The sequence below is a fragment of the Leuresthes tenuis genome, unplaced genomic scaffold (assembly GCF_036924035.1).
Source record: "Leuresthes tenuis unplaced genomic scaffold, fLeuTen1.0.hap1 SCAF_15, whole genome shotgun sequence".
Classification (NCBI taxonomy): domain Eukaryota; kingdom Metazoa; phylum Chordata; class Actinopteri; order Atheriniformes; family Atherinopsidae; genus Leuresthes; species Leuresthes tenuis.
Window position 1 is genome coordinate 3,138,384 of NW_027325369.1, and position 16,545 is coordinate 3,154,928.

Genomic DNA, 16,545 nt, shown 5'->3' on the forward strand with positions numbered 1-16,545 from the left:
AGAAAGTACAATCTTCAGAGTCACAGAAGGCATTTAATAAGACTCCTGCAGAGGGAGGGTGGCATATGAAGCAGTGTTTAAAGGCCTACACAGTGTTTAAGGAAGAGGGGGAGACAAAAACTGCTTCTAATCACATCCTGGTGAGACTGAGCGTTAAATACTGCTGTTACGATGCTCGTTTTCTTCTGATGTGTCCTGCAAGGCAGCGGATCCTCTCCAGCGCTACATGCTTCTCTCGCCTTTCCTACAGTCCGCTCAAGTGCAGAGAGAGAAATCAGTTCCAAATCATCACCAGTTCTGCTCCGTGTGCGACCAAAACAACAATGTCGATCGCAGGTTTAGAAATGTCAGCTCTCAAGAGGGCTGCAAGGCGCTTTGGATACAAACGCTCGATTCCTGGTGCTGTCAACCTTTCACTGCGCATTCCTACTATAAAGACGTCCAGTCGCCGAAGTCCACAGGGGAGGGGAAGCAACTTATTAGCTGACGTGAGGAGAAGATTTTTTTTACTGCTCAGTGGGACAGATGCTGCGATCTTTGCAGCAGAAATAATGCACCACCACGCCGTTGGGATACCTGGCAAACGCACTGCAAGAGAAAACAAAGGGATGCTTTACTGGTACAAAAAACCCCAAAACAAATCAACTGCATGAAATGAACAGCAGCTCAAACACAAAAACAAGCTTTCATACAAAAATATCTAAGAAAGAGAGCGATGCAGAGAGATGGTGCTACCTGTTTCCTATCTTCTTCTTACACACCCTACAGGTCTTCTCTTCTGTAATGACGCATTTAACCTGCTGGTGGAAGATCCGTTCCTCCTGCACCTGAAAACAGAAAATCCGCTTTAACGTCATGTCTCTGTGTGCCAGATCATAAGGAAGAAAAAGCTTTTTCACTCCTCACTCCAACGCAAAGGTCCGTGAGTCCATCACAACAGATTTGCTCATCCCGGTCCACTCGATGAGCATCGGAACATACTGAGCTATCAGCGTTTCTGCACCACTAAGAGTTTACCTGTTGGTAAAACTTCAGACCCGCCGGAGACCTCACGGTTGATCAAAGGTTATTAAAAGGAAGCAGCAAGCACAAACATCACATCATTTCTCAGAAGACTTCAAATTTTGGTTAAAGAGGCTTAAGATGTAAAATCAGTAATTGATTTTAATCTAGTTCTATTGAATTCTACCAAATGCTTCATTAATGAAAAGATTGCTCTGGATTTTTTGGGGAAATCTTACTCTTTGTTTTGCAGTTTCCCCACTCAAGTGTCCTTAAACATTTAAATGTCTCAGCCGAATTTAGCAGCTGAAAAAATAAAGTTTTTTTTTTTTTGTTTTAAATCGCTCTCCAGGAGAACTGGGCCCAGTGTTAGCTGATAACTGCTAACTGTTCCGTCACACATCAGAGTAGAAGAAAAAAATGTTGAAGAATTAACTCTGACTAAATGTTATGTTATGTAATGACTAAATGTTGCTGTAAGGCACATGCAAAGACGCGGCTCTTCCTACATGTTTTCTACATTTTAGGGCATTGAGGTGGTTCACCTGCACGTTGCACTTGAGATTCAGTGTAAACAAATTCCAAAGAACTCACTCTGAGGAACTCAGCCTGCAGCAGACTCTTCAGCACCTGGTTGCAGCGTTTCATCTGAGCCTTCTCCTCCAGAACGCTCTCCAGGAACACCCGGATCTCTCGGATCTGAGTGTTTGCTGGGAGCAGATTGATAGCCTGGAAAAACAGTGGCTTTTTAAAATGCTGCTGACTTGACAACAGTTGACTTATCTAAAGTATGTCTTGCACCTCTTCCATCATAAAAATACACTTCTGTTGATTGGGGGGATGTCCTGCTTGTTAAACTTCCTGAAACTCATAAGCACATCTCTGCGTAAACAAGTTGCTAAGTTACATGCATGATCGGACGGAAGCTTCACGATACCAAAAAAACTGAGTCCACTTTTTAGTGGCTCCAGATAAAAATTCCAATTTTTCCCCTTAATAACTGAACAAAACAAAAGCAAATATTTACTTGGAAAAATGTTGCATATTTAGACAAAACAAGTTCGGAGACCTTCGTCGTACTGAATTGGGAAGTTTGGAGTGTTAAAGATTCTCATTGGGACAGGCCTGGAATCAGGGAACCATGACATAAAGCATCCTTGATTTAAGATGTCGACAAATGTCGAACCTGCCTCTAACAGCTGAGAAATAAGCCTACTACAAAGTGCTAGCCTCAAACTGGCAAACCGTGTATTTGACAACTAGCTAGCTCGGTCTTGTGTTCTCATCATGCAAATGCATCTGCCTTGAATGCCAGAGTTCGTAGAACTTTGGCTGCTTACTTAAAATTAAAGTGAAGAGGAATAATGAGATGAGGAAGAACTGGATTCATTTTGTGAAGAGCAAAGTAGGATGTGGCACTGCAGACATTGGACTAGCTGCAACCCGCTGAGAGAAACAGATCTTTGCTTGTTGGATTCAAGCTCCAAATGAACATTCTCACACAGTGGCCGTTCGGGGATTACATGTGCACGCACTAACTGGACTTACACCCTGTGGATTCATTTAGCGAAGAGCCAGCTGAACCATGGTGATAGAGAGTTGTGGATCACCGCCGACACTCGGCACATTTTTTGCCTGGCAGCTTTTAAAAACTTTTATTACGTGAGACAGCTGGAATTAACGGACACATCGTTACACCTGCACTCCCTGTAACCACAGGTATGAGGCTCTGCCTCCCCGGACAGAATGCTCCCGTTGTGCCGGTATCTCAGCTGAATCCTCAGCACGGCATTCTCACCATGAGTGTCTCCTTCTTTTCAAAGATCAATAATAAAACTTTACCTTTTAAGGAGAACTCCTAATAGTAATAATGATGCATTTTACAACAACTGTATAACACAAACTGAGGCATTTGCTTGTTTTAAGGATGAAACTATTCACACGGACGGATGTGACAATCCATCTATGAGCTTCGTGCAGTCGATTTTATTTTCCTTCACCTATTACATGGATTTTTCTGGAAAACAGATTGAGGAAGCATTCCTCAAGAAACAGCTGTGACTTGAGTGCCTCATCAAATTTTGACAAACAAATTTTGAGCTAGTTTTGACTTTAATAGATCATATTCAGTTCATAGGTGGCAGGTGCCGGTAGCTGAATCAGATGTGGAAGGAATGTTATCGGAGATATTCACACTGCCACGTGAGAGTGTCTCTAGCGAGCTCAGCATCCTAATGATAACTCTTTCTCACAGAGCGGCAGCTTGATAAACCCACAAATCTTTTATCTTTTCGCTTGAAAACAAACAAATCCTTAAACAAGCTTTGCTCCGTTCACTTGTGGTTCTATTCTCTAGGATGCCAAATGACTTATTTTGTGGAAGTCTGTGTCTTTGATCGTGTTATTTAATCTCGTATCCATCCAGCCTGAAGAATTTGGGACAGCCGTGAGTTGCACACATTTTTGTTCATATATTTAGTGAGGAGTACGAAGGTTTTAGAGAATCTGTAAACGCCTGATTTGACCTAAAGCTAGCAATATAACCAACTCCACACATTCTACTTGTACTATACGGTGTATAAGGTCTTAATTGTTCATATGAACTCCTCCGACAGGGCTGAAATCTATGTAAAGGCTCTGCAGTCTACACTTTCCACCAGAAAAGGGTTTCTCTGTGAGTCACTTTGGTGAAAGAGAGACCGCCGGCAATAACTAACATTTACCTTGGTGGTGTTGAGCTTGCTGTGGTGCAGCTCAAGGACATGCAGGGCAGCCTGGAGGTTGGCCTGAGGCTCAGAAAGCTCCATCTTGATGGGCCCCAGGCAGTGGGCGTCAGGAGGTGACAGGTACATTCGCAGCAGAGACAGATAAACCTTACAGGGCACAGGCACACCTGTTAATTCAGCCCCAGGTTCAAATCTGTATCTCAGAAAGCTTTTTAAATAGATGTCACTTTAAAGCCCAACGCTGAGTCAAAAGTGATTTCCCAGATATAATGAAAATGATTTACCAAGATCCGAGAAAAATATGACACTATGATGAATTACAATTCAACCAAAGAGCAAGTGAAAAGTGAAAGAAAATAGAAGATGCTCACATCTTTATTTCCTTCAACTGCGCTGCTGTAATGTCCGTGACAGTATCTGCAGACAGAGGACACAGAAAACCTTCAGCTTCATTTACAGATGAGCACTATCCCCAACATGCTCACACGGTAAATCAAGTCCTCCATTTCTATTACGAGGCAGAAAAAGTATGCAATTCAATATGATTTCAGGTGACAAAGAAAAAAAAGCAACAAATCTCAAGTTTGCTGGTGGCTGGTGTTAAATGTGGTTCGACGGGGGGGGGGTTTGCTGCCGTCTGCCGGGGTACTCACTCTTCAGCCATGCGGGTGTCTTTCAGAATGTGCACATAGATGAAGAGCGCCTGCTCGTGTTTACCCATCCGACCCAGAAGCAGAGCCCGTTCCTCCAGCAAACCTTGAAAATGGACAATAAAGCCAGAGATCCAGAAGGCTGAACACGTGTGTATTATTCCAATTCATACACGTTTACAAGTCGTTTCGAAAATAACTTTGTTTGAAGATTAAACCTACATAACATAATCATAACCGTTGTTCATCTGCAACTTAACACTTGAATAATTTCTGTCAGATGAGCATTTCATTTTTGACCAAGTTTTTGACAAATTTACTTTGTAAAGTGCAGGATTAATGCACCACGCCCCCTACAATTGTCAACAGTGCCAAAGAAAGCTTCCACAAAGATCACACGAATGTGTCATTGCGCGTAGCTCTGCTGACATGCATCCTTTCTCCTCTCGTCCTCGTGCATTTTAGGACGTGAGAAATCCTTCTAAATATGTTAACAATTTCTGGGTCACAAGCAGGAGAACAAAGGAGCAAGGAGATGAGGAGGCTGAAATTGGAGAAATGAGATGAGGCTTCAAAGTGAGTGAATGTGCTGGTAAAAGTTGCTGTTATTGCAGATGCGTTTTCACACACAGGAGCTTGTTGACGCGCTGTAAATTAAAGACTTTTTGAGTTGCGTTCTGCTGCCTCTGCACACCACCCAGACTACCCTTCCTGCTGTGAATCTCCTGCTATGAGGTGCACATGTGAACAGCAGCTGAGGAGAAAATCTCGACCAAACTGTGCGCACATTCTATGTGTGGAAATGGCTTAAGAGAAGAGTTATTTCCTACCATCAAATGGAAAGTCACTGATGAGTCTTGAAGGTTCGTAGCTGCTCGAAATATCCAGAAAAGACAGCAGCTTGTTCCTGAACTCTCCGAGTTCACCTTTCTCCTGCCCTGCGGGAACAGCTGGAACCCCTACGGCAACAAAGTGTTTTAGAAAAATAACAGTGCATATTAGCGGTTCTTATTCTCCTTTAATGAAAGTAAATTGAAACTTTTTAATACTTTCGGAAGGACAATACAAACCATTTTTATAAATTTTCTTAATAAATAAATTCAGAAAATAACCTGAAAGTGAATTAATGTTAAAAAAAAAAACAAGTAAAGTTCCTTTAAGCACCAATGATCAAGTATGTGTAGGATCTAAAACCTTAAAAACAAACAAACCTACTGAGAATTGTCAGTTTTCTTAAATTTGATTGTGTTAGGTGAGACCCAAAAGTTTCAAGACTTGAATGTCTAATTAGTTGTGATAGAGGTGTCAGGGAGTATGACATTAAAGCTCAAGATCTCTTGCACCGCAGCTCTTACACCACTGAATGTTAAACGTGGGGTGATCATTTGTTGCTGAAATGCCTCAACTTATTTCAATAAGTTTTAAAGTGGTAAAAATGAGCTCCTGTAGAAAGTTCTCTTACTTCAGATGTCCAAAGATACCGTAGATTTTTTCTCTTGCTCATACCTGCTGGCAATGAGTTGAGGTACTGTTTCATGAGGCCTTGGACCCTGCTCAGGTAGAGCTGGATTAAGACGTTGTGAAACTCGGGTCCATTCTCGTCCCACACATGAATGATGTGCTCCAAATATGGGATGGCGAGCTCCTCAAAGCCTTCCTTCAGGAACTGCAGCACTTTGTCTCTGGGCAAAGTCTCCACCTCAGTCAGGTCTTCGGTAAATATCTGGAAAGGAGGGGAAGTATTTATAGCAACAAGGAGGATTTTCTCCTGGCCTGTGGATTCAGAATGCTTTATTCTGATCCTAGTGCTTGTTGTCATCGTGGTAATTGGGTTATTATGATATTTAAGCAAAAATCAGCATGAGCATCTATCTGTAAAATATAATAGATAAAACACACATGGGAAAAAGTATTCTAAGTAATTTTCTACAGTCAAACATGCATAGGGAATAAGTGGAAGAAACCTCCTGAGTAATAATTTGTCTACATATATGTGCCCACCTTCAGGCCATCCTCAGGACAGATCTTCAGCACCCAGGGAGAAAACTCAAAGATTATGCCCAGGTTCTCCATTCCTGTGTGTATCAGGAAGTCAGATAGGTAAGAAAGTTGAAAAAACTAAGGATAACTCGTCAAAGAGAAGAATTTCATTGCAGAAGTACAAATCCAAGACAGTCCATGTTTTTTCTTGGTTACTTAATTCTGTTTGCATTATCTCTTGCATTGGAGGCCTGGAAAGCATTCCAAAAAAAAGCTTTGATGCAGCCAATTTAGAGCTAGTAAGGAGGATGTTTTTTTTTTTTTTTAGAGTAATGAGCTAATGTTTCAACTGATGTGAGAAAATAAAATCCCTGAACTGCTTAAAAACAACGGCGCTTAAAAGGAAAAATGGAGGGGATTTGCATATCTCCCATAAGTCATCAATAGCTAGCATCTATTCTTGGCTAAGCACTGCAACACTGAGTTCTCTGGGCTCCGAGGCATCGGAAACATTTCTAACTGCTGCGCTCCCAATGAGTCCAGGATATGTTGGCACCAGTGAAGTAAAGGCAGAAGATTCACATGAGATACACAGAAAAATCCTGAAAATAAACGAATGATAACACTCAATGAGCTCAGGTTTCCTCTGAGCCTTTCGCTCGATTACCCCGACAACTTTAACACGCCCAGGTAAAACAGGCTAAAGTTGACCGGTGATCCTTACCCAGTCTTTGGAGGTACTGCACTGTTCGCTCGTGGCCCTTCAGGGGAGAGTTGGCTTTGGTGGACTGGTCCAACAGCACCTGCAGAGCTGCAAGAGCAAAAACACATGGTGAGAAGAAGGTGAGGGAGATGAACAATGAGCAAAATGACGAGATCGGTCTGACACCAGAAAGGTGTGCCCTGCTTCATTTCTTCTTCAACAGAAAAAGTGTTAATTGGTGGCCGGGAACAGCTCGTTTGATTTGGCAGATGGAGGCAGACATCAGCAGCGTGACATCACGAGCGAAAATCGCAGCAGGCCAATTAAACCCAGCTGCGCTCACAGCGAGAACGGCCCAGAATGTGCCAAAACCAAAAACATCATGACAGCTCTAATTTACAAGGCTGATGAATTGACTCATGCAGGAAACCTCCTCTAAGACAAACTGTGGTGCCTCATAAGGCTGAGGCACCAGTCCAAGAAATATGGCTTTGACACAAGCACAGAATTACTGCTCACTGAAGTTAAACAAAACTGAACAATTTAGCTTACAATGGCTGTTGTGTTTGATTTTGGAGGTAACAGGGAGACGGCTAACAATGGCAGAGCAGATCTGACATTTAAATACTAAACCCCACACTTAGCATCTAAGAGAAACTGGAATTATTTTTGAATGTTTCCTTTGCTATCCATTTCATGTGACGCACATATCAACACTTCCCTTTGCACGTGTTCTCAGAGCACCAGCCTCCCTACATCATCGCGGTTCTCCCTCGATACGTGGAGATACGGACATTTGAGCCGAGGCTGCTGGTGCAGAGTGTGGAGCTGCAGAGACCACGCTTCATCACCTCCGCAGGGTGAGTTTTTATTGTGTTTTCTTAAGTGTTCGACTGGCATGCTGCAGCATACACACCACACTCATCAGACCAGCATACACACCACCACATCAGTCATAATTCAGTCGACTGACATATCTGCTGCTTGATGATCAAAAAAAATTCTTCTTCCAAACAAGATATCGATTCTTTTTGTGCAACACTGGCCAAACAAGTACTCAAACATAGTCCTTTGAGCATTGAAGCTTTTCATCACAACAAAACCCAAAAACACAGACTCCTTCCACGTCAAGCAACACAAAATGGTGATCAATAAACCCCTGCGGATTTTTCTCTCCTTATCTTGAGGCCAAGGTTAAGCCATTGATGATTCATTAGGTTGGAAAGGTCGGTTCTGTGGTCAGCTAAGTGCACATGTCTTGAGAATAATCAGTTAAGTCATCCATAAGAAACAGAGGGAGATAAATAAAAACTCCCCATCTCACAGCGCATGTACGTCTCTGTCGAAATGTGTCCTGTTAATTCATATAAGAAAATAGAAATCACCCGTTAACATGCGCTATGCATGATGGTATATTTTCCATCTGATTATGTTTGGTAATTAATTCATCATGTATCGCGTGTTTAAACAAGCAACTGAACTCCAGAGAAGGAGAGCTCTGCCAGATTATCAGGAAGCAGCAACAATCAGTCCCCACAGTTTCAAACTAAATCATTCGACCCCAACTAACTGACTGAAACTCAAGACTTAATGATGCTCATCGAAACAATCGAAAATCTGTTTTCAACTTCTAATCCACAGTTACGGCGACCAGGCTTATTCAAGCACACTCACCAGACTCTTACCTTTCTGGTGCAGGCCCTTCTTTTCATAAAGAATGATGAGCTCGCTGTACTTGTGGGCTTTCTTTAGGACATACTCGCTTTCCTCAATGTGGCAGTGGTTGTTCTCCAGGCGAAGCAGAGGGGAGACCAGGGCCACATTGGTCTGAATGAGGGGAAAACCAAAGCAGGTCATACAACATGAACATGACACGTTTGAAAACATTAATCTATCCAGTTCATTAGTCCATCCTCTCTGCTTCACGGTGTGTTCGTGGTGCATCTTTCTAACAGTCTTTGGTTATCTGTTCTGTCTGCTGTGGGCGCCTCTTTAATTAGACAGCATCCACCATGTTACCTTTCTAAGAGAGAGGTGGCGTTTTCCTGGATGTGCACGCCGGTGGGAATCAATTTGTCTTAAAGGGGGAGGAGTGGCAGAAAACATTAAAGGTGCACCAAGACCCCAAGCAATCTGCAGAGACACTTGCACTGGCAGCTTAAATATGCGATCTCACAGCTCAGTCCTAAACGGTTATCATTTGTCCGTAGACAAACGCTTACAAACGCACGGTAGACAGAAAGTTGCCTCAATGACTCCTCACAACACCTACAGTACCTGCAGCTATCGCGCGTCGATGACAGTTGAGCTAACACAGCTTTGACTGCGATCCTTTTATTTCAAAGAGTTGCTTAACACTAGACCCATATGGCTGTGTGTAAGGTAGAGTTAGCTGCCTACTGCCAGGTTGTTCAGAACCACTGATTTTTCTGTTTTTGCTGTGTCTGTATGCAATATAAGTTTATCCAAATGAATTAACATTTGAGTTGGGTTTGCTGACAGTAACTGATTGTAAGTCAGAAAGTCTGGAATGAGACATGAGGGGCCAGCCTGATGCCAAATCTGTTGCTTGGTCCAAACTTCATGAGCATCCACCTCAATATATATAAAGCCATCTATGAATTTCATATTAAAAAACGCTTTTAGTGTCATTCTGGTGTGCACTTAAAGTAGCTACAGTACGGTGCATGAGGTGACTGTTGCCTTACGTGCAGGTAACATTTCAGCAGGGTGGTATCGATGATCTGCAGGAGTTTTTTGCGGCTTTTGATAGTGGGCGTGCCCTCCATGAGTGGAGATGTTGTAGAGGGGTCAGAGTCATTCAGCTGCTTAACAAGGTGGCTGCGTTTCTGTGAAGATGTGAGAGAAAAGTTTGGATCAATCGTATGTTTCTTTTGATTTCCACCAATTGTCTCATTCCTTAGAGAGTTTTCAGCTTTCAATTTTCCCGCTCGACTGCGTTGAAAAGGTACTTTATACAAACACACATGGGTGAGGTAATCGATGAGAGCGAGGTGAGCCCTCTCTAGTTCAGCTCCAGACAGAGTAGGCAGAGGATTGGGGTAATGCAGCTGTTTGCGGTAGTCTGCTGGGAGTAGGTCTGGGTAGAGTCCAATCACATGTGTGGGATCTGCCAAGCAAAGAGGAGCTCATTTGTGAAAATGCAAACATTTCCAAAAGCAAACTGGAGCTAAAAGAGTTTAAAGGAAGCCAATATCACAGATGAATCAACTTTCATATCGAAACAAGATGTGACATCATTACACGTGCTAATCGTATGTGAATTAGATGTTTCTATTGAATGTTCCCATATGAAATGTCCCCAAAAAGGAATGGAGAAGGAATAATGGTGATGAAATGATGCTAATTAGCCTTATAGAAATAGTTTATCACCGTGGCATAAAACAGTTGAGATTATGAAACATTCTTAAACCACAGGCACTGATGACCTACCTGTGCCAAGTTTGGCAAACACCTGCATGGAGTCATCAAATCTCTTCTGGCAAAACAGATTGAAGGCGTAGAGATTCTGGATGTGATGTATCTGCTGCTTCTTATCGCCATCTGAATCATCCTTCATCTTCTGACGGGAAAAAAAGACCCCAGTAAATAAACGAATAGATGAACAGATCAAACAAAAATCAAACAGAACATCTGTGGTTTGCTCATCAGAAACCCGAAAGAGACCCAGCGAATGGCTTTTACTCTTTTTTTATTTTTCAAAATCCCCACGGACAGCTAGCACTGCTCGAAGGAGTGCCTGTAAAACACGAAGCTAAAAGCATTTTATTGTGTCAGTGGACTGCTCCTAATCAAGATAAGTGATGTTTTTGTAGTGTTCCGTGCTCTCTGCTAAAACGCTGAATCCTCAGGGATTCAAGGACAAGCTTTATTAGTAGAAGGTGGTTCTGCTGCTCACCGCCAGCTGAAGAGCCAGCTCAAACTGCTTATCCTGAAGAAGCTGCCGGATCTGGCTGGCTATTGAAACAGGTACCAGGCGCCACACAAAGTGGTTGCTGGCGACGTACACAATATTTGGCCTGCGAAGGTTGAGAGGAAAGAAACAGGATCAGAGACTATGGCAGAGAACAGAAGTCTTTTTCTGTCTCAGGATGGACCGATATGATCAGCAGTCTTATCATCAGAAATAGAGTGACTTTTAAAGGAAGTTGTTCAAAAATACCAAAGTGGGAGCAGCCAAAAAAGGCCCAGTACTCAACATGAGAGATTTATCTTTTAAGAATGATCCTTTTTGCATTAAAAACAAGATATGTTTGATGTTTAAATGACACACTTTGTTCTTATTTCTAGCTACAGTACCAAAACATTTGGTCTTTCGAATAAACTCGTCTTAATTCAACATTTTGCAGATAGTAAATCGTGATGCAAAAACATGGACTTCTACATAAAAAAATGATCAGCCAATGTTCAACAAACAGCTTTTTTTTGCCTGACAGTTGATTGAAACAGGTATTCAAAGCACTTTCACGAACATTGCTCAACAGCTGCCTTACTGACGGGGCAGCCGCTGAGGCAATTACTGGCTGATGTCAATTTTCTCAGAACAGCACATAAATACATGAGCGGAAAAGTGTTCCTACGCAGACGAAACATTCGTTAAGTTGACAACCAAACATCGCAGAGGACTGCCTGCCTCACCCTGCGGAGGTGATGAAGCGTGGTCTCTGCAGCTCCACACTCTGCACCAGCAGCCTCGGCTCAAATGTCCGTATCTCCACGTATCGAGGGAGAACCGCGATGATGTAGGGAGGCTGGTGCTCTGAGAACACGTGCAAAGGGAAGTGTTGATATGTGCGTCACATGAAATGGATAGCAAAGAAAACATTCAAAAATAATTCATTAGGAACACGTACAGCATTTTAGACAGAAATGCTCCCCCCCAGCTCCCCTGTTCTAATTAACATTTACAATGCTAGAAGCTAACGGAGCAGAAAATCCAGCCACCCCCATCATCTTTATTTAGATACAGGACAGATGATGCCCGCTGGAAAAAGCCCCGACCATTTCATTCGGCTGAGCAGTGGAAAAGTCAGATATATTATAAACTGTCCAGGGGCACGAACCACGAAGCAGGATAAGTGGTTAAACGAGGTCAGATCCAACAACCGGTGTTACATCGGACAGAAAAAAACAAACTTTCACACGTGCTGAGAATACACCAGACGCATGCTGACTGAATAAAACACATGTTCAGATCTGCTAGTGCTTTAATGATGTGGGAGTGATACTGATCAGCTTATTCATGTGCACATTCTTACAGTCGGCACTCTTTTTTGTCAGCTTTCCTCCCCATTTTGCAGCAGCTGAAATGTATGAATGACATTGGTCAGTTGCTGCCCAATCCACCTGGTTTTCATGTTACATGAACACACACATATCAGAAAACCTGGGATGACTTACAAAGACTATAACCAGCATTGTAGTACCGCTTAGCGAGATCTCTGATGTTAGGGTAAGTCAAGCCAGATCATCAGAAGATACCCTGGGTATGTTGAACCTTTTTTACAGTACAGGCCTCAGCTGCCATCCTCTGCAGCTGCAAAGCGTCTCTATTGGCTATATCAAGATGAGGAAATTGCACATTGTATGAAACCATTGCTTGAAGGCTTCATTTCCTCCTCGTATTGTCCCCTTCTGCATTTCAATGAACACAGAGACAGAGAGCATCTAAAAATACAGAAATAAGCAGCACCACTTTTGCCACAAAGTCTCTCAGTAAAGCAGACTTACGGTGCCTTAGTCACGAGCTTAAAAAAAAAAGGATCTAAATTAAGATTCATCCTCTGACATTTGGGAAACAGCTTAGGACATCAGAGCTCAGACAGAAAAGACAGGGGAAAAAAGGGCTAAGAAAGAAAAGGCAGACAGCAGCTGGATGGAAACTGACAGAACAAGGACAGGATTTAGGCCAAATGTTTCATCAACTGTTTGGCTTAATCGTGGTTTCTGTTGTGTGAACATATGTGTCCAGCCAGTGTAACACTGACAGAACAGACTGTACTGTTACGGACAAAAGCATCGTCCACATGTACAAGCTTTCTCGAACAGTCTCATTTGAGGAAAACCACAGACAATCTATGGTGAAGACTCAGCACAACGAACAGTTATCCCAGTGAGGAAAGAGATTGTATTTATGCTACGTGAATAAGCACGTGACCAAGAAAAGGTTACGGTTTAGGTTAACCGTCACAACTGTAGTCTCCATAGCTGCTCTTGTAGCTGATGTGAAAAAGGACTGAAAACCTACAGACTCTTGTTGTGTTTGTGTGTAGGGGCAGCGGTTTACTGAAAGGTGCCAATATTCTTTAAGTAGTCTCCAGGCTTCTCAGAGGACATTCCAAAGCTCTTCTTTAGATGTTGGCTGCTTGTTGTTCTGTTCTCTGTCAAGAGGCTTGAGCTCTGGGGAGGATTCATCCCTCCATAAGACCTGTTGCCACTGATTTTCAGCCCAGCTCTTGTGTCATTATTTATCCGTATTTAATTTTTGTCTTTATCTCCTACTAATTCTTTTGTCCTCCACTTGTCCAGATTCCTCACATTTGTGAGAACACTCTCCAGACCATGGTGAGATGTGCCAAGTTTTCAGCCAGCATCTCTTTAGGAATCACTTTGTTCATGTAAAAGAAAATTCTATTTCATGTCTGTCACACTGTGTTATCTTTGACGTTTTATGAGACAATTATAACAAAGGAAAGATTCAAGTTTCAAGCAGGTTAAACAAAGATGAGGCACATTTAGTTTCATCACGACTGAAACAAGTTGCCTCAGTTTGATGCAATTTAGCAAAACAACTTTTCTGTAATCAGGAAGACTGATAAAGCCGGCATTAGTGGCATTAGTTGGTGGGTATTCATTCTTACCCATGGCGATAGGGATATCTGTCCAGTTCAGGGCACACTTCTGAGTGCAAACTCCCTCCTCATTAAGTACCACAGTTAGGTCATCCTGTCCAACAGCCACCTTCCCATCAGCCAGTGGGGCAACAAGAGGTTCTAACTGTTTCCCAGTGGGGAAGAGCTCCTTAATGGAGCCGCGGCCATCCATCTAGTTGATAGGAGACAAAGACAGCCAGGTAAGACAGCTTATAAAGAGCTTGATATGGACTACAAAGGAAAAAGCAACAAACTACGAAGCATTTGCTGATAATGCAGTACAAATATGACTGCTTCAAATGATATACAAGTTAAAATAGGCCTTTGAAATAGTAAAGGAAGACTTGTGAAGTCCTCTCGTGGAACACACACCCGGATGAGGTAATAGTCTCGTTTGAAACCAACACATATGGAATTTTCACACCAAGCCATGGACTTTGGAATATCTGGCGCACCAAAGTCCCCCTGACAGACAAACAGAGAGAAAAAAAGGATGAGCTGGCTAAATTCATCAAGGGATTGGAGAAAAAAATAAAACACTTTTAAACTTGAATCATACAGAAATTATTCATATTTCCATCATAATTCAGGCTTACCTGCAGCTCGTGGAACTCTCGATCCTTCCAGTAATACAGCTGGAGCTTCTTTTTCACTGCCACACACATTCTGAGCCTTTCCTCCCCCGCGCTGGTTTGCTGAGAACAAAGGGGACCCAATATGCTATTTATGACTTTAGAATCAGGGAAAATATGAATGCAGCCAGCACGGTGAAAAAACAAGGAAATATTTACTGTTAAGACGTCTTTCACGTTGGACACAATCATCGAATCATAGAAAAGTTCTACGTGTTTAGTCCACTTTATTCATATATATTTACAGGACTCAAACATGGTGCCAGCGCCTCATTCAACAGAAAATCTCTCACCTTACACATGAGCAGCTGCTAAATTTCCAGCTTTTTTTGGTTCGGATTAAACCCAAAGACTTCCCATTACAAAGACAAAAGTAAAGCTCTCATTTTTTTAAATGTGTTGGGCAAATATGAAACTTTTTTCTCCTGCCCTGCAATACTGCAAGGGAACACTAGGAAAACTGACAGAGTGGAGGAGCCAAAACTAGCCATGTTCAAGCATCCCAGGTGGGTATGGTGGGCTGCAGCCACAGGAAGACTGCAACTGACCTGCAGGTCGCATGCAAACAGCGTGGCTCCTTTGGCTTTGGACACCACAGTGATCTGCTGGAAAGTCAGAAGGTCGTGGACGTGGATGTTGTTCTCTACAGGAAAGAAACAAGGATTTCTGAATAATTGTCTTTAACAATGAAGATAAATACTTCAAATATGTATAAAAATGAGTCAATGCCAAAAAAACTTACCGAGAAGGCTGACCAGAATTTTGTACTGCGAGACAACATAAAGCTGGAGAAAGAGTAATAAACATGTTGAGTTCAAAGCTTGTGTCCAAAGAGGACTAAATTTAGCTGGTTATTACATTCAATATCATTCTACAAAGCTGACTACCTGCTGTATCTTCTTTGAAAAGTTTTTATTGGATTTTTCCAAAGTCACTTCAAACCGATTGGAGCCTAAGGACGAAAAACAAAGAAACATTTATAAGAAGAAATATTCAAGACCTTCATCTGCATCTTGCAGCAGTAAGTCCAGACTCAATCCAAAAAGCGTTTCCTACCTGCATCCTTCTTTATTCGGTAGAGCAGGAGATGCCCTGGCTTTGTTCCAACAAGCAGCCAGTCCTCTGTGAGAACACAGTTCAAACGGTGTCGTGAGACAACTTAAGGTACCAAACATAAACTTTCTGTCACCATCTATGTCTGCAGTGGCAATACTCATTACACCTGGAAAATGATGACAAGGTAATAGCCCAGATAAACCACGTTCATGACTAAATATAGACACCAAGCTGTACGTGTTTACGACTCACCCCAGGCCGCAAGGCAGTCAATCTGAAGAGGAAGCTTCTCCAAGATAGGCACCGACTCATACGCGTCATGCATCTTGAAGAAATCTTGCGGATTCAATTACAAAGCGCTCTGCTGAATCAAATCCCACACAGAGCTGACGCCTGTGGGGCAGCTGACTGACCGCTGGGGAGTCTGTCAGAGCGGGATACCTTTAAATGCTGCCATTCACCTACACAACAGTGTGTCGACGGGGGATGTTTAAAAAATGTGTTCTGGTAAACCCTGGTGTCACCGAATGCCTTAATGTTATGCAGTTGGGCTTGTTTGGCAGCTCCCTTTCCAACCAAAACAACAGCTGATCGTTAGCGTGCTAGCTGAGAAGTTAGCAACCAACAGCAGCTGCTCTGAAATGTTGTGCCCTCTCACCCGACGTCTGCTGAAAACCGAGCAAATGCAGGCAGGTATGTTGACGCCAAAGTCTAACGAAACTGTAGTTAAGTCAACATGGCTGACAGCAAACACCACATTCACATTAGCGCTAAGTTTCTTTTACACAAGATAGCTTCTCGTTACTTCCTCAGTACTGTTGACGACGGCTGCGCGACGGCAGTAGGCTTTGACCGGCACGTGACTGAAGCCTGGACACTCACGAGGAAGGCATTAAAGGCGCA

The 16,545-nt window shown here is 42.7% G+C and overlaps 1 protein-coding gene across 2 annotated transcripts; it reads right to left on the minus strand.

Moving 5' to 3' along the window:
* Positions 1-13: 13 nt before the first annotated feature.
* On the minus strand, positions 14-16,487 carry vps39 (VPS39 subunit of HOPS complex). 2 transcript variants are annotated; one of them, XM_072365112.1, is made up of 24 exons: positions 15,895-16,487; positions 15,643-15,708; positions 15,474-15,538; positions 15,329-15,371; positions 15,135-15,229; positions 14,551-14,649; positions 14,327-14,419; positions 13,943-14,126; positions 11,721-11,841; positions 10,981-11,101; positions 10,515-10,641; positions 10,049-10,191; positions 9,770-9,910; positions 8,747-8,888; positions 7,083-7,169; positions 6,380-6,453; positions 5,885-6,101; positions 5,209-5,337; positions 4,382-4,484; positions 4,100-4,145; positions 3,726-3,875; positions 1,597-1,731; positions 736-827; positions 14-588 (listed from the first exon to the last, which is right to left on the minus strand). In XM_072365112.1, the coding sequence occupies exons 1-24, from the start codon at positions 15,965-15,967 to the stop codon at positions 507-509; spliced, it is 2,628 nt and encodes an 875-aa protein (XP_072221213.1). In that variant the 5' UTR covers positions 15,968-16,487; the 3' UTR covers positions 14-506. The 2 variants fall into 2 exon arrangements, with proteins under 2 accessions (XP_072221213.1, XP_072221212.1); XM_072365111.1 differs by having other exon boundaries at positions 10,515-10,644.
* Positions 16,488-16,545: the final 58 nt, after the last annotated feature.

What these genes read in the sequence shown, in the direction of transcription:
- vps39 (XM_072365111.1), bottom strand. Translation starts at nt 15,967, where the DNA reads ATGCATGACGCGTATGAGTCGGTGCCTATCTTGGAGAAGCTTCCTCTT. An exon ending in TCATCGATTACCTCACCCAT is followed by an intron (nt 9,911 to 10,048) that starts GTGTGTTTGTAT and finishes ACATCTTCACAG; the next exon opens with AAACGCAGCCACCTTGTTAA. An exon ending in GAAGGGCCTGCACCAGAAAG is followed by an intron (nt 7,170 to 8,746) that starts GTAAGAGTCTGG and finishes TTGCTCTTGCAG; the next exon opens with CTCTGCAGGTGCTGTTGGAC.